The sequence below is a fragment of the Tyto alba genome, unplaced genomic scaffold (genome assembly GCF_018691265.1).
Source record: "Tyto alba isolate M040663 unplaced genomic scaffold, T.alba_DEE_v4.0 Super-Scaffold_23, whole genome shotgun sequence".
Taxonomy (NCBI): Eukaryota; Metazoa; Chordata; class Aves; order Strigiformes; family Tytonidae; genus Tyto; species Tyto alba.
Window position 1 is genome coordinate 19,810,212 of NW_024881297.1, and position 25,965 is coordinate 19,836,176.

General features: G+C 36.8%; 1 protein-coding gene across 5 annotated transcripts in view; it reads left to right on the top strand.

Annotated features, from left to right (window-relative positions):
* PRDM5 (PR/SET domain 5) overlaps positions 1-25,965 on the top strand; it is an 87,475-nt gene that overhangs the window by 13,547 nt on the left and 47,963 nt on the right. For 4 of the 5 annotated variants that reach the window (XM_042796517.1, XM_042796518.1, XM_042796519.1 and 1 more), the window contains exons 3-10: positions 2,028-2,150; positions 12,335-12,521; positions 13,217-13,391; positions 14,523-14,615; positions 14,904-15,025; positions 17,366-17,445; positions 23,892-23,976; positions 25,261-25,418. In XM_042796517.1, coding sequence (XP_042652451.1) covers positions 2,028-2,150; positions 12,335-12,521; positions 13,217-13,391; positions 14,523-14,615; positions 14,904-15,025; positions 17,366-17,445; positions 23,892-23,976; positions 25,261-25,418 — 1,023 coding nt within the window. The remainder of the gene's footprint in view (positions 1-2,027; positions 2,151-12,334; positions 12,522-13,216; positions 13,392-14,522; positions 14,616-14,903; positions 15,026-17,365; positions 17,446-23,891; positions 23,977-25,260; positions 25,419-25,965) is intronic. The other variant, XM_042796520.1, reaches the window with a different exon arrangement.

A 25,965-nucleotide genomic window follows, 5' to 3' on the forward strand; every position in this document is an offset into this window, starting at 1 on the left:
GCTATTAGCTTGACTTTATTTACTCAAATATGTTAATATTCAGTGTTAACCATTTTCACTCAAAGTTTCACTCAAAGTGGGGTTCTGCTCTGTGGATTACATATTTAGAACTGGATGGTTATTACAATATAATCAAGGCAGTACTTCTGCTCGTCAGATGGCTTTTCAGGGGGTGAATACACTGTTAGCATGTATTTTTGTGTAAATTTGGAGCTTGCTTTTATGGTTTGATTGCATTCCCACATTCCTAATGAAAGCAACAGTTCCAATGACAAGCAGGGATTACTTCCCAAGGTGGTAGTCACAGAATGACAGAACGGCTGAGGTTAGAAGGCATTTCTGGAGGTCATCTGGTCCAACTAGCGCCAGCTGCCTAGGACAGCTTTTGTGTGTCTACATTTCTGAGGATGGAGACAATACAACCTTTCTGGGAAACTCATTGCAATGCTCACTGTTAGATAATATTGTTTCTAGGTGCATTCAGATGTGTAGGTTTCATATTTTTCACTACGGTTAATCTGTGTCTTTGAAAGTAAATCAACTTTAAAAGTTTGAAATATTGGCACTTTTTCATGATGTGTCCTTCTTAAGATACGATGTCTTCCTTTGGAAGAAGAGAAATAAATTCTGAAGACTGTTTGCAGAACTACAGTGGGATTTTTTGTTTTAATCTGAGAACAACATGCTGTCACCAGCTATTATTGTAATGGAACACAGTTTTTTCTTTCCAATGATATCCTAAATGTTTAGGTAATTTAAGCAGTCGTACTGAAGAAATATGATATTACATCTATTAGAAACAAATATAGCAAGAATGTGAGCAATTTAAATACAAAGCTATGGAGACTATCTAATTTTGATCTCACATAGCTGAAATCCCTAGCTCCTAGGAAATACCTGGTCTGGATACTTCTTGTTGACAGATGAAAAAGAAAATATGTTCATTATATAAATAAATCACATGGAATAATAGTGTGGCTGTATGACCTTTTTGTATGGCTCTCTGTCATCTGTATCAGTGGAGATTCAAGTGATCTATTACTTAAAACAAAACAAGCCATTTTTTATATTGCAGTGGCAGCTGTATTTTTTCTGCAGTATGTCTTTGTGTTTTGAAGGGGAAGAATGAGTTTGTTGATAGTAAGTTTCTATTTCTGTTTTTTTGTTGTTGTTGTTTTCTTCAATGTGAGCTGGAATTCTGTCAGTCATAGAAATTCTATGGATCTCTAATGATAGCCAAAAGCTCCTGATATGGTGTTGATCTATCTTGTGTGCCATCCACAGGCAAGATGGATTTTGCCCTTGGTAAAGGAAAAAAAAAAATTGCAAAACAAAACCCACAAAATCAAACCCATAGAAGACTTGAGAGGGAAATGAGGAATATGGTTTTCAATAAATGGATTTGGAATTTGCATGAAGAAGAAAAGTTATATTTGGTGAGGAAGAAGCAAAAAGAGCATTTAGTGATGGAGTAGTGGGATGGGAATGGAAAAAACCTGATAATTCAGGTTGGAAGCCAGCTGAGCAACTAACAACTTTACTGAAGAGGGAAGTGGCAAAGATAGTGGAAAAGTTGAATTCAGATATGGACATACTCTGTTTGTAATGGTTGCCAGTTAAGGTTGAGATGCTTCTGGGTGTGAAACTAGGCAGAAATAGATGGTTTTAGGAATTGGCTGTAGATGGTGAATAGGATGTGCTAGAACATAATTACCAGTAACCATGTCGGATTTGGGAGACCCAGGAGTCAATCATAATACTTGTTTACTAAAGGAAAGGCTAAGAAAAGAGAGGGGCAGCTCAATAAAGGAAGCCGACACCAATTGCTGGATTTGAGTTGCCCCCCTGTTCTGAGGTGAATAAATATGCTTATACAAAATGGTGAATGTGCACCGCAGCTGTGAGTACCTGTTGAATGTAAGATTCACTTGCAGAGTGCAAGCATGCCTCCTTAGTGTTTTACATGTTTGTGTGTGCTTGGTAAACAATTTTAATTTTGCTTGGTTTATTTATTTTTAATGTTTCAGGTTCGTGGGAGTAAAGGTGAGGTCCTTTATGTCCTGGATGCAAGCAATCCACGCCATTCTAATTGGCTGCGTTTTGTCCATGAGGCTCCATCACAGGAACAGAAGAACCTGGCAGCCATCCAGGTAGATTTCATGGATTCCTACCATTTTCTTCCTCTTACTGATTTACTAATCTGATCTCCTCTTTGGTCTTTATCTCTTGCACTAAAATTGCAAGAGGTGAGAAAAGTAGCAAACTGCTTTCCTTTTTCTACCTTTCTTTTTAGAAGTGAATTCTTGTGCTTAAATGTAATACCATAAATAAGATTGATAGGATGAAAGAACAAAGAGGTCCTTAGAATCTGATATTCTTTGCAAGGTTTGTATTAATCCACTGTGATGGAATTGCACTGAATCACTTACATGAAATATTTCTCCTGGCTTAAAATGAAGCGAACAGTTTACATTAAAAAAATACAGTAATTTCCAGAGTAGTTGACTTACTACTGTAACAGAAATTTAATTTTCTCACTACAGCCTTATTCAGCCAAGTTAAACTTTTTCTTGAGTGCAATTGTTTTCTGTCAACCTAGCTGGTTATCTACCAGCCTTCACTTGATTTTGTGCCTCCTACTTTCCAAAGCTCTGGTTTTACTGAACGTCAGCCTCTGACATTCCATCACATATTGTGGGCTGAACATGACTTCAATTTTGCTGCTGATACTGTTCCCTTGGACCTTGTTGCTGTTCCTGGTTTAGGTCACTGTGGGCAACTTAATCATCTGCTTTTCCTCTGGGCCTCTACTCTAGGTTGTCATCTTTGGTTCAGACCTCTTTATGTCTTAACATCCAGGCTACAGTTGAATTTTGAGAAATGGATAAGAAAAAGCGTTCACTATTCATCTATTCAGCAAAAACTCTTGCCAGAACTGCCTGAATGACTGCTTTATTATGCTTTTCCTGATGTCCATGACAAGTCAGTGGTTAATTTAGTACAACCACTGCCTATACAATTATTTCTGTTTTCCTTCTGTCTTTGTCTCTGTTATACAAAGATCTATCAAAAGATTTGTTGTCCTGATTATAGCACCAAATATGAAAGGTCCTCATAGGTGAGGAGTCGTAGGCATCAGTCAGTGGTTAGCATGTCATCAGTGCATAGGCAGGGTGATAGCAAATGACAGTTAATGTTAGCAAATGCAAAGTAAGGTTCTCAAGAGGGAGCAGTGTGAACAGTTACTGTTTATTATTATTTTTTAAATATAACACTCAGTAAAATGACCTGAACTTCTGATTAGAAGTTTTAATGGAGTATCTAGTGCATACCAGTGGGTTTTTTGATAATGAGAATGATTATTTAAATAAAGAAATGGAAAGGAATTGTTATGCTGTGTTTGCATAATGTTATACCTTCCTTTAGAGTGTGCTTAGGTTTTTTTACCCTGCTTTCAGCGGGTAAAACATTGGTGGAATGCTTCCACTAATGATACCCTTTAATTTGAATTGAAGTTGCCTGCTTGCCACCAAGATGATAAAATGATGTTTTACAAATAGGAAGAAGTTATGAATTACATCAATAAAGTTGTTTCAGCTTCATTATTATTGCTCAAGCTAATGTGGCTGTGAAAAAAAAAAGAAGTTGCATTGCTGAACAAGTACCTAAAATAATTTAAAAAATAGAAAGAATTTGTAATACAGATTATAACATCAAACAAAAAAAACCTCCTAGTTTTAAACCAACTGAATGATTTTTATAAAATAAATTAGAATATGCCTGCATAGTTATAGAAGGGGCAAATTTGCTAAATATGAGAAGAAATTAGAATATTTAGAGGTGGTTAGAGCCTTTGTGTTCTAACCAGCACATTGTGATTATCCTCATGAAATGTAAATTTTCTCCAGACAGTTGTATTTTATGAAGATTTTTGTGGGGATGGCTGAATTTTTAAACAAGTACTTGATTTTTCTCTCTCAGTTCTACTGCTTACTCTTTCAAGTGAATCTTCAACAGTGAATCTCACAAGCTAAAATTGATTAATGGAGAATATTTGAGCAAGACTAATGAAACTAGCCTACAAAATGTGAAAATGAAGTAAACCACAGTGGTAGAACACTTGCTTGTCCTAAGTCTGTTCTGCAAGTGCTGAAGAACGTAACACTGGCTGTGTGCTTCACAGCTGCCCCTCTGCAATTCTCTAGGAGACTTTGTATGAACTAACAAAAATGTGAACAGAAAATAATTATTTCCTTGTTTATACCCACTAATGTTGATTTTCACTAATTATATTTTCTGCTAGTTTTCTTTCCAGTCTCCAAATACTCCAACAGGAACTTTTTGGGATATTCTGAGAACATTTTCAATCCTCATGGCATCACGCTAGTAGTGATAAACATTATAATCTCATATCCAAAATAATGATTGATAATCAGTTTACTGTTTGATGCCTAGTGCTCGGTATTCAGTTTAAAGAAGTGTGTCCTTGTATACCAATAAAGTAAACCACATCCTGGGTTGACTGCAAAATACGATTAATTCATCGTGGCTTGATTGTACCCAGTGATCATGTTTAGATTGTGCAAAATGCTTCCTGTAGTGAAAAAGCAACTTAGAGGATATAGGATTTTTTTTCTTAAGTAAATTTGGTGGGGTTTTTTTTGTTTGTTTTGGTGTCTTTTTGGGGACATGGTGGGTGGGTTTGTTTTTTTGGTGGGTGGGTTAGTTGGTTGTTTTGTTTTGTTTTGTTTTTTAACTTCTCCCTGTAATGCTGTGTATTTTGTAAAACCGTGGTTCTGGTGAGAGCTCTTGGTGGTGTTGTGGGGAGCGTTCTGGGCACTGGGTTCTTCCTGCAGAGAGCTGTGGTGTTTGGGTTGCCTTTCACTGGGAAGGCACTGGAAGTATTTTTAACAACTGTGCAGTGAGTAATACCACCGGGTGACTGCTGGAGAAGGATGGAAAGGTGGGAGGGTACCTGCATATGTAACAATTGCTTTTCTGAGCATTTTGCACAACTGAAGTGCTGGAGGCTTCTCTAACTTATTTCAAGTAGTAATTGAGTGAGTTAATCCTCTACTATATTTAAAGTAGCTCTTGAATTACAACTTTTGCATTAACAGAAATTGCATGAATTGTAATCTTTTTTGCCCTGGGCTATTCCTACCTATTTACTTAGAAATAGGACTTCTGAAATGTAGGAAAAATGCAATGTAATTATCATAATCAAAAGGAAATGGCTCCTACCAAACCCACCAGTTTTGTTTTTTCAGTTCTTAGGCTGGTAGAGTAATATATTTTCAATATCCCTTTATCTAATGGATAAATTTATCTGTTTGTCAGTTGTAATTTTATTAAACGTTCTCTGCTTGGAGGTTAGAGGACAGTTTTCAGGACTACTTGAAACTTACTGATGGCTTGAGTGCTGCGAAGGAAAGATTGATTTGTTATGCAATGTAAGAAGGAACATGAACATAGTTGTTGGCTTCCTGCATGCTCAGAGGAGAGAACTAGAAATCTGCTTGATTTTTAATTTTTTTGTAGGGTAAAGGAGAATTTTTAAGTTCCAGGATCATATGCATTTATCTGTTGAGTACATATTGGTGCTGTTCAGAAACTTCTAATTTTGAATTTTTCAATAAAAGAATACCTGAAGAGTGAAATAAGTGTTTTTCTTTGTCAGATTGCTTCAACTATACCTGTTACATTTTTATTTTTTGCAATAGGAGCCTCAGTAATAGCAAGCAACTGTGAGTGTGAAAATCATTTAGACCCTTTTCAGAACTGAGGTTACAGAATTTTTTTTTTTTTAATTTAAATGTAACTAATTTCTGATTTTAGTCTCTCTTAATTCTAATCTGGTGCACAGAGTAGTGATATTAAGCTTCAAAAAGAGTTACCATTTTATCTCTCCATGAATTTCTAAGGGCCTCTTTTCCCAAGTTTTGCTATCACTAAGTGCTTTTTCTTGCCGAGATACTCTGTTATAAAGTAAAAATTCAGAATATGGCATTTGTTATTATCACTACATTTTTTTCTTAAATGTTTGGGAAGAAAAAAAAAAGTTTTAGCATTATATGATAAATAGTACCTTTTCAAGTAAATATAGTTATTGTCATCTATGTGTATTATTTTGAATGGGGAGCAGGGTGGGAGAGAGGCAAGTAAAGGGAGGAAAGAAATCCCTGCAGGAATCAAATTCTTGTTACTTCAGATATGCCTGGGAACATAATCAATTGTAAGAAAGACAGCAATAAGGGATATGAACATGTTCGAATATGTGCAGGGCGATGTGTGCTCATGTTATCTGCCAAGTCAAAAAGGTCTAATTTTTTCCAGAGAAGCCAAGGCCTTTAAGAGGCTGAGTCATCCAAAGTACCCTCATGATTAGATCCTCCTCATGCTTGCTAATTACTCTAGCCCTCCTAATTCCGTTTGTAGCTTCAGATATTTCTGTTCACTGTGGGGAGTGATCTTACTACATTTGATATCAATGAAAGTCTCATTGCATTTGGAAAGCTTTAAATCTAAGTTGCTCTGTCAAAAACATGCTAAAGAGCTCCTGGAGGTGTTGATCAGGTGCTTGGACTTTGCGAGTTAACGGAGAGTGCTTGGCATGTTTTACAGTGTATGGGTGCCATACGAGATGGTTCCTTGTTGTTGAAAGGTTGTTCAGTTGCTGAGTTCAGTGGTTACTTGTGGCAGTGAAAGTCACATATGTGAACTTCTATATATGTTTTACATGGTTTTAAGTTTTACTAAGCCAGCATTTCTTAAAACAGTGAAATGCCACTTTAGTTAAAGATAGATTTTGCGTGGAACGCTAAATCTGAACATCTGTAAACTTTGGTAAAATTGGGATTTAGATCCAAAGCGGGAGCCAATGACTATGGCTGTGGCTTCCTCCTGTTTTTGAGTTGAAAAAGGGAAAGAAATTAACAATTGAGCTTTCTCAAAAAGCATAAAAAATGCAGGGTCACTTCTGTGATGCTTTGGAAAAAAATAATGGAATGCGAATTGGTATTACTGCTAGAGTGGTTAACATCCTCTGCAATTCTGAAAACAGTATTCTCTTAACTAGATTTGTACAAGGATATCGTGGAATAGTTGAAAAGAGCAGATATCAGAAGAGAAATGTTCTGGATGATGAGGCAGAGTGTATCCTCAGCAAGCTTGCAGATGACACAAAACTGGGAGGAGTAGTTGATAAATCAGAGGGCTGTGGTGCCATCCAGCAGGACCTCAACATGAAATAGGGAGAAATGGTCTGACAGGAACCTCAGGCAACTCATCAGAGGGAAGTGCAAAGCCCTGCACTGGGGCAGAAGTAACCCCAAGCACCCTTACACACTAGGGCTCAAGCAGCTGGAAAGCAGCTTTGCAGAAAGAGATCTGGGGTTTTTGGTGCCCAGTGCCAGGACAAGAGGCACAAACTGAAATTTAGGAGGTTGCCTCTGAACATCAAGAAATACTTTTTTTTTTTTTTTTTATTGTGAAGGTGACTGAGCACTGGCACACGTTCCCCACAGAGATAGTGCAGTCTCCTTCCTTAGAAATATTCAAAAACTGTCTGGATGTGTTTCTGTGTAATCTGCTCTAGGGTGATCTTTCTGGAACAGGGTGGAAAGATGAAATGACCTCCAGAGGTACCTTCATTCTGTGATTCTGAGAGAAGATATAACTAAAGTTGGGAAACCTGTAGATTTCTCCTATAAGACCTCTATAAAAAGAAGGATGTAAACACATTGCTGAAATCTAAGCAAATAGATTACTTATGTTGTAATTGATGAGTTGTGTTTTCCACAGAGCTTCTAAAGGAGACTTCCAAGAGTACGTTGCAGTGTCTTAGTTTAGGATCCTGTAGGCTCATTAATATCTGCCAGTACTAGAAGGGGTGCCATGCTTGGCACATACAGAGCACATGCTATTAAAATGCTGCTGACATCAACTTTTCCAAGGCCGGGATGGTGAGGAAGTGTTTTACTTTTCACAACAAAAGCTTTCAGTCAGAAGAATTGTCCAAAATGTAAGTGCTTCCCTATAGAGACACCAGAATTGTGATGTTGTTGGAATTAGTCTTATGAACTCCCACTTCAGTTTTTTGTTCTCCCCACAGAGAAACAAGAATATTTTTAAGCTGGAAGATTGGACAATGTGTACTAAATTGAAATGTACAGTGAAGAATGGGAGGAACACCTTTGGGCAGGGGGAAAAAAGTTCTTCTAGCTCTCATGTATTGCTATTGTACACATCATTGAAATTCCTGAGGAGTTTAAATGCAAGATTTGGGTACGTAGTATCATTACTGCAGTAAAATACATTCTTCTGCAGATGAGAATTTAAAAGCAATGGCTTCTAATTTAATGCAAGATAATAACTACAACCAAGTAATAAAGAAGAAAGAAGTCTATCATAATACAGAATATTCAGCTGGGAAGATATTAACGGGGAGCTATCATAAAAGACTGCAGTATGGCATAAGAACAGAGGAGAAATGTAGGAATTGCTGGACCAGTTTAACCTTGTGCTCTGTTTAATCTCACCTTTGAGTCTCAAAGGTTGTCTACCTTGACACAAAGGCTGTCTGCCTTACAATGCAGTGCAGCACAATAGGAATAGATCACCAGATACAGCTGAGGCTTCTGTGTCTACTTTGTGTGCGGTTCAGGTGCTGTACTTCAGGTTAGATATAGCCTGAGTTCCTGGACTGAGCATCTCCATTACGCTTGTGTGTTAAAGGTTTGTTCTGTTTTTTTTTTTGAAGAAAAATCTCTCTGGGATCCATCTGCTTCCTGTCTGATGAGAGCTACGAGCATGCTGCACACCTGGGAGTAGACTTAGTACGACAGGGATATGTGCCTTAAACTGTCAAGCATTTTTCAATGTATGAACTAGTGTAAAAAGAAGAAAAGCTTCATGAAATCTCTTTGTGCTATTCATTTCCCCTTCCTTGCTTGAGAAGGGCAAGGGCCTCAGTTCCTAGCAGCACCCCTAGAAGGCTGTCTTGCTTCACTCACTCCCCCAGGGGCATCTGATCTGCTTTCTCTCTTGGAAAGGCATCTTCATTCTGATCATGTCTTTCCTGGCACTGCATGCCATTTTTGACCTTTTCCTGCACCTGACCTTGTGGCTTTGTCTTCTCCTGTAAGATTCCCCAAGAAATTAACTCCAAGCATTTCCTGGATTGGGGTTTTCTGCCCTCACAGGCATTGCCAAGATTGGATTTACTCTGACAAGCATGACACTCTGGAGCTGCAGGCAAAGATCAGGAAAGGGATTGTGCTTGTTTGGAGTAGCAAACCAGAAGTGGCAGAACAGGTAGGCTGCAGAGCTGGCTTGCTGCTAGGAGAGTGGGTGTAGAGGGAAGCCAGGTAGCACTTTAAAGGAGTGGTTGTGGACACAGGAGGGAAACTTGGTAAGGGCTAGGAAGGCTGTGTTGGAGCCAGCTGATCAAACTCTGGAGAATGAGAAAGCCGTACTCTCCCTCAGGTAACACAAGGCTATCTGCTTCTTCGTCCTGCTGTGTTTTCAACTTTCAGGAGTGATGACATATCTGTCTTACGCTTTTGGATGAAAGTGTAATGGGCTGTCAGTGCTTCTTGGCCCACGTTCCCTCTCAGCCTCCCCTCTTACAAAGCACATGTGAAGGTGTGTAACTGTATGGAGAAGCCACGAATCTGAATGGGAGGGGTGCCAGTAGTGGAGCAAAAATGGAATAGCAAGAGCTGTTGGAACAAGAAAACTATCTGCTGGGCAGGTGAGTGTGGATCATAGCTTAAAAGATGACACTCAAGGCCAGGGGCTGAGAGAAGCAGAGTGGAATAATAACCCAGAAATAGCGTGATGGTAGGTTGTGATGCCACCATGATCAGCACTTGGAGTTTTCTCCCAAGGACCATTGTGATCTGCTGCAGATAAATGTTGTTAGCAAAACAACAAGCATGGCCTAAGCAGATGAGCAGGTGGAACAACTACGGATGTGTTCTTAGAAATGGTAGGATTATTAAAATTATTTGAAACATTTCTTACTATGTTCTCTGGTTCTGTGTCTTCATGCATGAAGATAAATGTAGTTCATGCAGGTTTTGTTGGTGGAGGGAGAGACAAATTCCTTTGTGGTTTCTGGAGAACTTCCATTGGTTTCACTGAAGATGCTGCCCTGAGGAACTACTACAGTGTGGGTGTATCTGGATTAATTAGCATTCCAAATACCTGAGTGTTAGCATTTGTTTGGCTGGAAAAGCCAAACAAATTAGCCTTGGAGGAGAAATGAGTTTGAGCTGTGTTTTAGTTTAGGCTGGCACCAAATCTAATTTCTTTTCAATGCAAATGCAACCAAGAGCACTCAAGGATTGAGAGACCTTAGTACTTCTTCCGTTAATCTTTTTGCTAGCCAAAAGTACACAAATGTGAAAGAACCAGGACGTTTTTTTAGACACAGAGCTATAAAATAAGTCCCAGATGCAAATAAAGGAACTGCAGGAATGGTGAGGATGCAGCAGTATTGACTAGAGATTGGTTGTTGGGATTCATGCACTTGGTTTAGGATAATCCTGAGTAATTAGTTCTAGTTGCTCTTCTCCCAGATTTACTGTGTGGTGGAAAATATGTCATGTACGATCTAATTAAAAGGCTTACAATTTGGTTCTTTAATTGAGTAAGTTTCTGACTTTATTTTTGGCTGGGATCCATGTTTTATTTATTTATTGTTATATCTTTTTCTGGCAAGCCTGTAATAGGTATGTGCTTCCATTTATAAAGTTGTTTTGCTTTTAGAATGAAGTTGTCCTAAACGGTGGTGTATTGGAGGCTCACCCCAGTGATTATATGCTCTCTAAGTAGAGACTGAGTGTAGAAAGGCCTTTACTTTTCCTCACGTCAAGAGTTTCAGTACATGATTTGTTTTGAGTTTAGACTGTAGTAAATTAAAGGTCTCTGCAATTTAGGAGTCTTTTGGAAAACAGCAACTTCTAGATGTATGTAGAAGTTAGGGTCCCATGCTAATAGACATCTGGACTGCAGAATATATCTTGAAAAAATAATGCGTAATTTGTTTTTGTTTTCAAATGCTTCTGTTGAGATAAGGATGGAAAATTGGTGCCCTTGAAAGCAGCAGCTGTATCAAGTCTATTGAATTGAATAGCTTTTGCTTCTGTGTGACAGTATCTTGTGTAATATATAACAGACCTCCTAAAGCTTGAGGAATACTACATCCCTGTTGACGGTTTAAATTAATCTTAGTATATTATAAAAATTTAAAATCATTATCTTGTCCTTGTGCTAGGAAGCTTGTTACAAAATATATGGCTAGATGTAGTTTAAAGAAGCTTCAATTAACTTAGAATGGATGTTAATCAGATAAGCTTTAAGATTTATGATAGAATTTTGAAGTTTTCATTGCACAAAAGTGAGTCTCCTTTGACGCTTTGGGTAGTACCTAAAGCAGTTAGTTCACATATGGCAAAAAAAAAAGCAGCTCTGTATATCAGTTTAGGAGACAGCATGTTTTGCTATAGATCCCCTTCCTCGCCTCCTCCTCACCCACATCCCCTTGCCACATGCCAACCTTGGTAACTTTAATTAAATATTGTCAAAGACCAAAATTTAGTTCATGTATATATTTGGAAGCTTGTTTATTCACGATAGAGACAGTTTTGGAGCTTGTTTTTATGTATTTTGTCCTCTTATGCAGAAACTGGACTGGATCATTTGCCTTCTGTGGATCTGTGTATGTACACTGATTTAAACCATCAGAGGGTTTTGATCTAGTGTTCTAAAGTGCATTTTACAGATGTGCCTGCTAACTTGATAGTGAAGATAACTGACCAGGGTTGAAAACCTGTCCATGAAGAAGGCTGGGAATCTTTGAGAGAGAGAGAGAAAATAACACTATGAGCATGCTACTGAAAGCTGGGTCATAATTCACGCAGCCAACAGGGGACAGAGCTAAAGCTGTATTGCTTATTTAAATGTTATTTTTCCAATACTCAAATGTTTCATTTTCTAACTCTGAAGTTCTGGTCAGGCAAATTGTGCCAGGAGAGGAGGGACTTTAACAACACCTTCTCCTTGGTCTAGGCTACAGTGCATATTGGAAAAGCCTCAAAGGTTAGGTAGGGGAATGTTTCCAGAATGCCAGAATACAAGGGCACTTTATCCATGCAGCCACATTGGGAAAGAATTGTTAGAAAGGCTGTTCTAGCATTGTGCTCCCTGAAGAATGGAGCCAACCCTTCCATAGTTGAGGGCTGATATTAGTTCAGGGTTCCATACTTGTCTCTAGATTTTACTTTTTCTGACATAATTAGTCATTACTTCTACTTACTGCTTGCAACAGGAAGGGGAAAATATTTTCTATCTGGCTGTGGAGGATATTGAAACAGACACAGAGCTTCTGATTGGGTACTTGGACAGTGACATGGAAGAAGAGGAGGAGGAAGAAGAAGAAGAAGTAACTGTTATCCAGGAAGATGAAGACAATGGCAACAATAAAGAAGTGCAACCAGCTGGTGAAAAACTTGCAGGTGAGCAATATGTAAAAAAATAGGTTAATTTGAGAGCTTAATTGTAGTAACAAAGGAGAAAGAGAACATTAACTGTATAGGACTGGGGAACTGGAAGGCTCACCAGGTTTAGTCTGAGATCTTGTATGATTTTTATCTCATTATTTTGGTTTGAGCTGAGGTTCTTTCCTTTGCATACCAAGAAGCAGCCAGTCCTGTGAATGAGTGAGACGATATCATGAGAAGTTACCATTAATTTTTGAACTAAAGATGGACTTGTTTTCACCTGACACATAGTCTTATGAAAGCTAAGTTTTTGCTCTAGGAGGAGTAGTTTCCCTCTTAGTTAGATGGGAGAGAAATAAACCTTTTCATAAAACTGTTTGGCCAATCCTAATGTAGTATTTCTAAGAAAAGGTAGGTGACCTGAGCTGTCTGGTGAATTCTTGGCATTTTTTTTAAAATAGAGACAATCCGGATGACTAATCCAGGCTAATAGCCTAAATTACACCCAATTTAATTCTTTGTAGCCATTTTCAATAATGCTCATGGTAATCCAGTCAAGATAGGCTGTCTATAATCCATTCAGAGACAATGTCTTCTGTGAATTTTGTGATGCCATTTTGCATAATCTGTTTTTGACAGAGTCCCTCTTAATACAACCAAAATATTCCCTGAAAACTATTCCTTTACTGGTGTTGCCTCCAATCATGCAGATTCCCTCACCTGTAAAGAGGACCATGCATGCCCAAACTGTGAATCCAGTTTTGCTAGCCAGGAGATTCTAGCTGAACATCTTCAGACTTTGCACCAAAAACCCAGTGAGGAAAAGGAATTTAAGTGCCGAAACTGTGGAAAGAAATTCCCTGTTAAACAAGCTCTACAAAGACAGTGAGTAGAAACAGGAGTGTTTTTTCAGGGATCATGTAAATCAATTTCATTCAATCATTTATTTCTCTTGGCTTAATCACAATTTAAGCTTTAATTTTTATGCTTATGTATGTCTACCCTTACCCTTTACATTAGTTTTACAATATGTTAATTTCTTGTATTTGTTGGAGACTTCAATTTGTGTCATAAAAATGTTGCTAATTTTTTATGTTTTAAAATCATACACTATAGACCAGGTCAGAGCTGCTCTTCTGTACAAAACTGTTGATCTCCATCAGTGGACTATTTAGTAGTTTAGGAGATGCAGTTTGTATACTGAGGATGTTGTTACAGAACTAAAGTAAGATTTAGAAGAAAGTAAATGGTGATGTGAAAGGACAAAAAGAAGGAAAACCAGTGCTTCATGTTTTCTTAATGAAATAATTGGGCGATGGAAAAAGCCTCACAAATAGAAACATGAGACATGAGACTTCAGAGCACATCTTTACTGTCCTTGATGGTGTAAATACTCAGTTTTGTCACTAAAGTCATATACCTTACAATTATACTTTTGTACAAAACCACAACTGTCTGTTGTTGTTCATGTATTTTTTGTGTGCAATGAAATAGATATTACTTTTTATTTTACATTTAATTACAGATAGAACATTAGATGCTTAAGTGTTTATAGATAGTAATTTAATCTAACTCTCGTTTTGGAAAGAAACAGACTCATATTGCATAGAATGCACTTAAGGTTGCTCGCGTAATAAGTTGATCTTTCTTACATCTGAATAATGTGTGCACTCCTAGAACCGGCATTTCTATATGAAGTTTGTGTTCTTTTATGGAAATAAATAAAATTATATAGCAGAGAAATATTTGGTGGGGGCAGTTCAATATTTTCTCATGAATTTAGAATTGTTCCTTCTAGTCAATGGTGGAAGTTGGATTTATGTTGTATAACTAGTTAAGTAAATATCCTGACTCTTGCTGTTTATGTATTTGAATTGTCCCACTAAATTCCAGGGGATTTCATATGAAATGGATTTCTCACCTACTTAAAGATTTCTAGAGCTGTATATATGTTTTTAGCTACTGCAAGCCTGTGTAAGTTGTAGAATGTTGCCCTTTTTTTTTTTTTTTTTTCAGTGTTCTTCAGTGCACGGAGAATATCAGCCCAGGAGACTCTTCAAGAAGTTTTCAGTGCTCTGTTTGCAATACTTCCTTCAGCTCAGAATCGAGGTTTTGTGTCTGAGTTACTGGACTGCTGTCATATCATTGCTGGCCTCCCTTTGCATGTTAGCTTTCAAGCTTGTTAGTTTATGTGAATCCTAACAGTGAAAGAAGTCAAATGCTTTCATTCCTATTTGCTGTAAGTAATGCATGAGGTGGCCTTAGAACTCTACAGTGCAGCATGCGTTAAGCTCAGAGTACTTGCTGTGTGTCTGCTTTATGTAGATACTGATTTATGTGTTGCTTTTTTTTTTGTTTGTTTTGTTGTTGTTCTTTTTTACTGGTTGTCCCATATAGTTATGAACAGCACAAGGAGGCATGCAGAGGGGATGCCAGATTCATATGCAAGGCAGATAGCTGCGGGAAGAGGTTTAAGAGTAAGGATGCCCTGAAAAAACATAAAGAAAATGTTCACAGTGGTAAGAAAAAGTTTTATGTTTCTTTGGAAAAAAACTTTCTAACATGTTCCTAGCCTTAAACTTGCAAATCAGAGTAAAATTGTCTTTGGTTTCTTTTTTAATGGATTCATTTGTATCAAAAAGAAAATTAAGTAGTAACTAATTGCAAGAGTAACTATTCTTCCTCCCCCCAGGGAGAAATTACTGTATACCAGATGAATCGTTAGTCTACTGCAGCAAATGTAATAGGAATCTGGGGAACTTTAAACTAGGCAAATAATAGATAAAGCAAAACATTTCAGTAGTGAGGAATCAACCACTGGCACAAACTGCTACAGGAAGTGGTGAGTTCTTGATCCTTTGGTATTTTCAGGACACAATGGGTTGTCTTTCTGGAAGACATGCTTCACAAACGATTAGGCTTGATGAGGGTATTGCATAAAATTCTATAGCCACTGTTGTGCAGGAAGCCAGACCAGACAATCCACTAGTCCAGTTAGGCCCTAGTGTTTTTATATCTGTGCACTGTGAATCAATAGTTTTCAATCAAATTTCACTCTGTTTTCATGAAAGGGCAAATACTGCTCTTGGGTCCACAATGCAGATCTCAGTGCTGGCATTCTGCTCTCTCTGCATGTCCCCTCTCAATATCAATGGAAGATCAGTATGTGTGGGGTCAGCAGAATACCAGAGTGCAAAGAAAACAGTCTTTAGTTGATGACAGCACTGAGATGCTTTGTAAGATTTTCATTACATGAAATGTCTTTCTTCTGCCAAACTCTTACAGCGTACAGAAACCCTTCCATAACCATTTTTATAAAATAATATCTCCCTTTTTTGGTCTCAGATTTTTTTTTTTTTTTTCATCCATGAGCATTGTTATGTTCAGGTTTAGTTTTGGTCAGTTATGTGGTAGTATACAAATTCCACAATTCTCTTGAATGATCACTACAGACATGACTGAGAGCAGACGCCTGGAGGATACTTTTGCTCTGCCTCCACAATAAGCAATGCTTTTGTTTTACCACTTGGGAGTCATAGAAATCACAACTGGTGTCAGTGCGGGAAGGAAAATAACCTACTACTGTTGAGGGACACTTGTTGAGTTCCTTCCTGCTTTGTGTTACCTGGAGGCAAGGGAAATTAGAAAGGATTGTTATGTTTGTGGCCTGTTATGCAAAGCTATGAACAGATATTAACTATCACCTTTCTTTCCTCTGAAAAGGTCTCATTAGTGTTCTTGTAAATTGAGTTACGAAGTGTATGTCTGTATTTATGTGTATATCAGTATATAGAAATACTTTTAAGTTGTATGACAGCGAACACATATGTAAGATGAAGTACTTTTTTATACTACAAACTTCAGTATCGAACCAGTTGATTGACAGGGTACATTGTAATATGAACAATCAACATAATATGAATTCTTCAGTACAGCAAGAGCAGGAAAGATACAGGATGCTGAAAGTCTGAAAAATTGAGTTGGAAGCCATCTAATGAGTTCATTTACGACCCATACTTTGTCTGTGCTTGACTAAGCAGTACTCCCCTCCTCTTGCGTTCTGTGTATGTTCTTTTTGGTGTTCAATGTAATATGAACATTTTTTACATAAGTTAGAAAATATTTTGCATGGGCATGTAATTACAAACAAAGAATTAGGTTTGTGGTGGCTTTGTCTTGTAATAAAATAGGTTTGTGGCTTACTAAAATTAATTTCAAAAGATCAATAACAGATAAACCCAATTAAATGCTCTGTCACTTTTTAAAGCAAGTGTGAAAAGGGAAAGAAAATATATCTGGTAGCTGACCTGTAGCTTCTTTTGTAATATAGATTTTAGATGAGTTCAAACTCACGATCCGGTGCTAATACAACTTCCCTGTCTTGCTCAGTTAAAGATCATTAATGAGATATATTTCTATATAATAGAAAGCTTAGTGCTTTCTCAATAAAGAAAAATGGGAAATAGTGGTTTTGATTTCGGTTTGGAATCTTTTCTGTCATTGCTGCACAAACTCCTTTATTGACTTCTGGAAGAAATCAGCTGTTCAGATATATCTGAGTGAGTTCTCTTAGTTGTGAATTGTGCTCTTGATATTGGATTGATGATGTGTGTAACATCTATTTGAAGGGGTTTTGTCTTTATTGTTCTAGTTTTCTTGATTTACATTCCATCAGTAACTGGTTTGTTGGACACCCACAGAGATCTCCTGATATAGAACACTTTGAAGATGGGATACAAATGTAGAAATCTTATGTCAGTCAAATGACCTGTGAAAAGTCACAGACTCAGTGGAAATATTTAGATTCTTTCTTAGCACTTCCTTTTTAAAATATTGGTGGTATTTTGTTTCTGTTTCAGGAAATTCTAGGAAGAAGCTGATGTGTTCAGTGTGCAACAAGAAATGTTCCTCAGCAACAAATCTCCAAGAGCATCGAAAGGTCAGTAAGATGAAGGCTAACCCACAGCAGGCTTTGATTTCCCTAAGATGTGAGACTGTGGTGCTTGGGTCACTTGAGAGCTGATGGTATGCAAACCTTTGGGTAATCTTTCATGGTTACAAAATCGATATATATTATTGTGGGTATTTATTTCTGTTATCACAGTTGGTTAAACCAAAAATCTTCCTAAAGTTTTAATGCATCTTTTACCAAATACAAAGATGTTTGTGCTTGTATCATTTATGCATTCCAGCATTAAATCAAAGTTTCCTGCTGTTCTTCACCATTCTTAAACACTGTTAAATGTAGAAGTACGTTACGTAATTATAGGATCCATACAGACCATAAAATAGGTTAATGAGCCTTCAGTTTTTGTATAAAATACAATCAGTCATTCTTATTACTTTGTGACGTACTAGTAAGTGTGTTATTTGTAATTTAGTTAATGCAGTAGTAAAAAATTTTCTTCCTCAAAACCAGGTTTTTAACGTTTTCTTTTGTTTATGCATATAGTATTTTCTATCTAGAACAGAAAGGGTTAACAGTTTGAAAACCATTTATTAGAAATAAGAGGGTTCATATAGAAATACAGATGGACTGTGAATATGAAATTCTGAATCCATTATACCCAAAGGAAGTCCCTGCAAGATTAATTTGATAAATCACTAAAACCCGGGAGATTCTGTTTTTACAAAAAGCTACATTGTACTGTTTATCAGATTAACTGTAAGTCTCTAATAATGCCCTGGTTATAACCTGAATCCATTGAGGATATAGATTATATCAATTAAAATATGCTGTTACAAAGGAAATGGTGGGCCCCCTCCTTTTTCATTTGTTTTTCTCCTTGCTTGTATTAATATGCTCTGCATTTCTTGTCTAACGGGGCTATACTTGGTTACTCCTCAGACCAAATCGTGGTATGCCTTGCCACATATAATCACGATTTTTACACATCAGTTCATCTTATGTTGGCCCTGAAAATGAAAAATATCAGGGTTAGTGTGTCCATTTTATTAAAATGTTTGTTTTGTTTTGATAGTTGTAATCCTCTGTAGATACACTAGCTAACATAATTAACTAGTGACACACACCAACAAGCTTTTCAAGTAGCACGGATAGTAGATTAGTCAAGCACTTACTCATCTGAAGAATCACCATGAAGATTTTGTGCATAAAACTTTATTTCTTCTTCTTGATTGGCTCCTCTTTTAAGACATCCAGAAAATAGATATTCTGGATCAGATCTACATCAGATAGTGAAGGAGACTACATGTAGGAGTCATGACTTCTGTTTGCTTCAATTAATTTGCTTTTGTAAGAAGCTGGGCGGGATCCAAAAATTGCCAGAAGTATTTAGACAGGCAATAAAACCAGTAGGAAAATAATAGGTGAAACAAGGAAGAAAAGAGATTTTTTTTTTCCCCCCTACCGATTTCCTGTCAATGTAAAGGAATAAGAATAGAAAGGTAAAGTATAGCAGATAACAGAAAATAAGCCCAAACAGAAAGAGAGAAGTCTGACAAATGCAGAGAAAGAAGGTAAAGAGGGTGGCTGTAGGGCAGATTAAGAGATCTGTCTACTCTCTGAAGGACATGGTCATTCAGATCTGTAGCTTTCATGTCCTCTTTGATTTAATCACATTTTTAGTTTTGTGTGTCTTGTGGATAGCTTGTGCCTTAAATGTCTAAAGGTAAGTCCTTAGCCATGCACAATTAAATTTTGCTGTCATCATCTTCTGTCCTTTAGTCTTACCTACTTGATTTGCAGACTGTTGCTTGTATTATGCTAGTTTTTGGTGGAATGACATTTTTGTTTTGTTTCGTTATTAATTTATCTCAAGAAGCTCAAGGAAATGTAGGGAAGACATTTAGGAGGTTTTCTAGTCAATGCTATTTTTCAAAGGGGAGTAAGCTGGTACCTAAATCGTCATAGATATGCACTGTGTCATCATCTGAAAAGCTCTGTTAAAGAAAGTTCTACCACCTCCATAGGTGTCTCTTTGTATTGTGACTTTCAGCTGTAGTGCCATCCACTTTTTTGAATGTGTTCGTCAGTCCAGTGTTTGTCTTTTCTGAAATCCTACTTAAATCTTCTTTACTGCAAATTGAGTTAATTGGTCTTTGACATATCCAAGTGGATGCCAAGAAAAATTCACAACTGTCTTCTTTGTAACAATTAGCATATTGCAAGGTTGTTATGAACTACATTTGCTAGGCTGTACGAACAGTTATATCAACTGTTCTTCATGCATCTGTTTTTCCAAACTACTTTTTCTTTTAGTAAGCTTTCTCTTCCTGTGGAGTCTCTCCTTTTCACCTGTATGCTTCTTGAAGTCATCTGCCTAAAGAAGAAGCAGTGATGCTTAATTGAGCCCTTGGTAGTGCCAAGTATAATGGAATGACTGTCCTGAGTTGATTAATACAGAGAATATGTCTATTAATACATCTCAGAATGACAGTGCTTACTAACAGGATGAATCTCATTATTCATATTTTGTTTGGAATTCATTAATGTTTTCTGTAGTGGTGCAATGTAAACTGTTGGTCATGTAACGTTTGTGCATTTGATTTCTCCTTCCTAAATATTGACTGTTTTGGAGATTCATTCAGTGTGGAAATCATTTTGGATTCTGATCTTGTCTTCCTTTGTGATTACAGTCCTACCCAGAATAGTCTCATCTACATTTTTTTTTTATTTTACATTTGATTTCCTAAACTACTTACCATAATACAACCCTGCTCCTGTGTGATGCCTGCAAAACATTAACAACAGTTACGATGTTGGTCCGCTGGTATTACTGCTTTTTGTAGGGAGCTGGACTTCCTGCAAATCTTTCTGTTTTCCATTCTGTCTATATCCCCTTGTTCTCTTTTGTCTTATCCTCAAATCATAAGTGACATCCTTCTATCTGATATTTATAGTAGTCCATGAATTGGGCTGTTGAGTTATATGGTAGTATAAAAAAAAATAAAATCCCAATAACCACAACTCAGGAAATCCTGTACAGCAGCTTATAGAAGACTAGGTAATAGAATGTAGAGGTTTGTAAATCTGCTTTCTGCAGGTTTGTAATGTCTACTGCCAGAGCAAATGAAACACCATCTGAATTATATTCTGATACTATGTTCTAAAGTTTAAGTAAAATGCAAAATTCAACCATTCAGCAATGATAATAATGAGTAATCAAGGAGAGTGTTGTCTTCATTGATGCAGATTCTTCTTGAAGGGATCCTTTTGTACCTCTGAATATAAGTATCTAATGTTTTGGATTTGAATTTCTCACAGAAACGTAAAAGTGATCATATATATGTGAATAGCACAGGTTGCCAGGCCTATCCACTGTGGCTCTGCTGTTCTGTAAGTGGAAAGGGAAGAAAAATTCTAACAAATCCCAGTGCTGCTGGTTTCTTTTCCCAGGATGATGCAGTTAGAATTGATAGTGCTACTATTCCAGTACTTGTAGGCAGGCTGGTGGCGGGGGTATGTCTCTGGCTGTACAGCTGTGGGGTGAGTTTCTGACTCTTGTTGTAGGCAGGTGTTTTCAATGGTAGAGTAGTAAATTCTCCTGTTAAGAAAGAATATTAAGAACACCTTGGAGTGTAAGGTGGTAAAGCTTTTTTGACTTTGGAAAAGGTCATAAAACAAATGCCTGTATGAAATGCAGGATTGTGCTTCATGGGTAAGACTAGTTTGTGCTGTTGCCCTTCTGTTTTTTCTTAGCAGATTTCTTACAACAATCTGTAAGATTCCATTAAGAGGCATGCTGTAGCACAGTCTGCCAGAGAGAAAATGACAGAACCAAGAAGAATCCTACTCATTGTTCTAAGAGATTGAGAGTGTTCTATTGTTTATGAAAAATCCTTGATACTTTCTTTGTTGTAGAGCTGGACTTCCTGCAAAATTATGGTGAGGAGAGTTACTCTTAAACATCATCTGTGATTTCCCCCCCGCCTTTATTATCTACCAGTTCCAAGCATCTGTGTTGGGTTTTTTTTCCTGCCTTTTTTGTTGAATGCTGGGCATTTTCTTCCACTGTGCAATCTTTACTTTTCACAATCACTGTGAAACCCATAGAAAAGTAGAGGAAACCTAATTTTGAACATCACTTTAAAATTGTTAATAACATTTAATGAATTCAACTGGATGCAATATTCTCATATCCTTGCTCTCTCAAAGCACTGCCCTCCAACAGAGAGAGAGGCTCGCCCAGTTCTTGGAGTGGTGGATTAAAATTCAAATTAGGTTTTGGAAAAGCTGAGCATGAATTACTTGTATCTTCAGAGTTTTAGCTCAGTTTCACCCCTGAAACTCTTTTGAATGAATGTTTGATTTTCAGTAGTTCTCAGGAAAATTTTAAGGTTAGTCTTGTAAGTGAAGGAGTATATTTATCTGAGCGTATATTAATCTTGTTCAGATGCTTGCTGTTTTGTATAGCACTTAGCAAGTTGTTACCTGAAGGTGTAGCTCTTCAAATGCCTGTGAAACAATTGTGTGTTCTAACTTTAATGTAACAGAGGTTTATATTGATAGCTGTTACAGCCCCCTAATAAGACTAATTTTGTTATGTGAATAAATCATTGCATGAGCACTTGTCTATGGTATTGAAGCCTGTACACTCATAGATCATGTTACTTGTCAAATTTTCTTAAAATGAATATCTGTTTGAATATTATTATTAATAAAAGTGTTTGCTATATTTTATTACTGTTGTTTTACCATGTAATTGTGCACTTTCTAAAGAACTGATTAAAGAGTGCCAGCTATAGAATATATGATAGCTACAGCTATTTAATGCACGTGCACACGAGTCTGGGTCTGATTCTTCTCTAAAGAATTGATTAAAGAGTATCAGCTACAGAATATATATTTGGTAGCTGTAGCTTTTTAATGCACATGCACGGAAGTCTTTGTTTTGATGCAAATGCATTCAGTGAGACTGTTTATTAAACAATGCTCATAAGTTGAAATCAGACGTTTGTATAGTGTTAAAGCACAATCTAGGTTCTGATGTATTAAACATTATGTTTAAGAATTCCTTACAAGTTATTTCACATAATTATGTCGGGGGGGGAGTGTGGGGTGTGTGGTGTGTGGGGAGTGTGGGGTGTGTGTGTCCTGGTAGCACTTGGTTACAGAATTATGTAAACTTCAGTCAACAATCTAAGGAAAAGTTTACATCTTTTGGGAAAGGGTAGAGTAGTAGCTTGTGTGTGCATGTAAGAGAAGTTAATCTGAAATAAAGCTGGGTAAACAGAGTATTTAGAATGAATGATCTTTGAGTTTGCTACCTGATTCTGTCTGAGCATTTCATTAAGCATCACTGGCCAAACTATTCAAGTTTGCAGAGACTGTAGGAAATGGCATAACTCCTCTTCAGTTTATTAAAACATTTAATTTGCTCTGAAGTTAGTTTGTGAGTAGCATCATAAAAACATGGTGAGGCAGAATACTTATGGAAAATACCTTTTTTTTTTTCTTGTTTTATTTGGTTTTTGTTTTAAGTGGAAGCCTTAGTTCAACTTCTTTACTGTGCTGTCCCCAAATGTTTTTCATTAGCGTATTGTGTTGAAATGTTGATACTTATTATTTTTAGCTGCTAGATTCTCCTACAGAAAGTTTTCAAAAAAAGTTTAATGAAATGTTATCTCTGCCTGGAAGTTTTGCTATCTAAGGCTGCAGTTCCAAAAAGCTGAAATGTATGTTCAGTTGCAGTGTTTCTAGATTGAGGGGAGGCTGCCGGCAGCAAATGTAATACAGAATGGAAGGTGAATGCTAATCTTGATGGGTGGGGAACTATGTATGTGTTGTAATTTTGGGGAATGATAAATAACACAGGATTTTTTAATTGATTATCAGAAGTTGTAGCTCTCAACTGCTTCTTCTATTTTTCTAACATTTAGTCCTTGATGATATGTGCTGTGATGTTGAAAATCCTGCAGCTTACTGCATTTCCAGTTTGAGACACTGCTGCCTCTCCACTCTCTTGCCTTCAAAAGCTCTTAAGAGAAACAGTCCTGAAAGAGTTTGATAGTACTTGTTTTTTAAAATTCTTAGAGCAGTTTTGAAGTAGTTATTGTGTTATTTTTACTTACGTTTTGTTGACTAGTGGGAAATGTTCTGAAAAGGTATTCTGCATCTATTTTTTTAATGCTTTCACAATAATTATATTTTAAATGAGTCTGATATTGCAAATTTGCGTAACCTGTGTTTCTAATTATAGTTTTAGTGATAAATTTTTGTTTGCAATTATGAATATTTATTTTTTGAGCGATACTGTTGTTCACCAAGGGAGTAGCAAGGGGGAAATCACAGAATATTCATGAGTATTAGTATATCTACTGGCTAAGAAATAGTTACGGTCTGTTAGACAATTTCTGTATATGTGAGATGTGTGATCTTGTTTGAGACACATATTTAATTATCATTAAACACTCATTTTTCAGGTCCATGAGATCTTTGAGTGTCAGGAATGTGACAAGAAATTTATTTCGGCTAACCAGCTAAAACGCCATATGATAACTCATTCAGGTAACGTACAAAAATAACACAAACCTGTGTATATGTATTTAATGTATATTGAATTTTACGTGAATTATTTTCTTATAGAAGGTTTGATGAATTCTGTGTTGTCCTGAGCTGTTCAAGCAAATCTCAGGTTCCAAGGAAACCATCTAAGCTACCCTTTCCTAAGCCTTTCAAAAATTCAAGTGTAATGCTATAGTTGTCTTATTGCTGCTTTGTCAAGCTATTTTTTTCATGCTAGCTGGGGTAGATGATGTCAGTTAGCTGGGATGGGGCAAAAGATGGCTATTTGGCTTGTAGAGGAGGTGAAGAACTGGTGCTTGAAATTTCATGGTGAAGAGAAGGGGATGAGAACTGAAGTATGCTGCCAAACAGAGATCTGTGATTAAAAAGGGGAACATTCATTCATGTATATAAGTATTAGTGGACCCATGTGCATGTAGTTTCAGTCAGAGGAAAGCAGCTCATACTCCGCACTGTTTCATAGACCACACACAAATGTTTCATTGTGCCTGTCCTCTGCCAGAACAGGTCACTGTGAGCCGGGAGTGGCCTGTCCGTAGGTTTGGCCGTATGACACAAATTGACTCTGTCAGGATTTCTGATCACTGCAATCTTATCGTTTCTGTGTCTTTCACCAGTGATTAGAAACATTAACCAACACAATGGAAATGCAAGCATTGTTCTGTCAAATACATTAGCATTTAAAGATTGCAGGTTTTTACAGCTGCACGGGCTTATAATTAAACTGTTTTCTTGGTACCAGTCCACACCAAAAGCTCATTTCTTGTAACATAATCTATATCTCAGAGGCTCCTTTCTTTCTTTTTACACTTCTGGATGAGCATTAATGTAGTTAAGTTGCAGTCACCAGTTGAAGAATAAAGGCTTTCTGCATAGGAACTTTTGGTTTTGGAAGCTAATATGTATATTGTTAATTAAGTTTTAAAACATTTAAATTGTCATGCCCTCTTTCACATTTGTAATCTGGAAACAGAGCTTTCCTCTTTGAAGTCATTCTCTTTTGATTTAAGCTAATTAATCAGAATTTAGTTTTAGCAATGATTATTGCAAAGAATGTGCCAATTTCTTGAGATACACCATGGCTCATCTTTTGTGAAGTGACTTAACTGTCTAACATAAAGGGCATTAGATGTCTTTCTAATTGGTTTAATCTTAATTGGGTTGACTTAATTGCAAAAATCTCTCTGAGGAGATGACTGTCTCTGCCTTTCATCTTCTCCCCCTGTATAAACAGGAGATTAAATGTCCCCCACTCATTTTCTGCAGAAAAACGCCCCTACACCTGCGAGGTTTGCAATAAGTCCTTCAAACGACTTGATCAAGTGACTGCACACAAAATAATACACAGTGAAGATAAACCTTATAAATGCAAGCTTTGTGGAAAGGGATTTGCCCACAGAAATGTTTACAAGAATCACAAGAAGGTAAAGCACTCTGCTGTTGTTGTTTACAGGTCTGCCAGCCTCAGATTTGCAGATTTTTTTCTTTCAAGTGGTTCATCATTAAGCTCTGGCATGCTTATAAACATGGGATTAAAATATTGAATAATGTATTTTTTTAGTGTTCTTTGTTATATCCAAAATCTCAAAATACTAAATGAATTCTAGTTTTTTTTTTTTTTTTTTAAAAAAAGTGAAATAAGCAGAAGGAAATCACAGTTGCTTGATTAAAAGCATTGAATAAATTCCTATTTTCACTTTTGATTTTTTTGATGCTATGTTTTGTTTTTTTTTTTTAATATTAAGCTATCAAGTTAAAAATACAACTGATCTAAAATATCTTCTTTTTTTTTTTTGTTTTTAAAAGAATACCATATTTGAATAAAACTAAGTGTAGTCCTGTTGCAGTCATTGACGGACTTAGCAGCAGATGCTTTCAAACTATATTGGATTTGCACTGGGTAGTGTTCACACATTAAAACAACATTAGAAGAAATATTACCTGGAAAATAGGCTTATGAAGGGGTGCTGT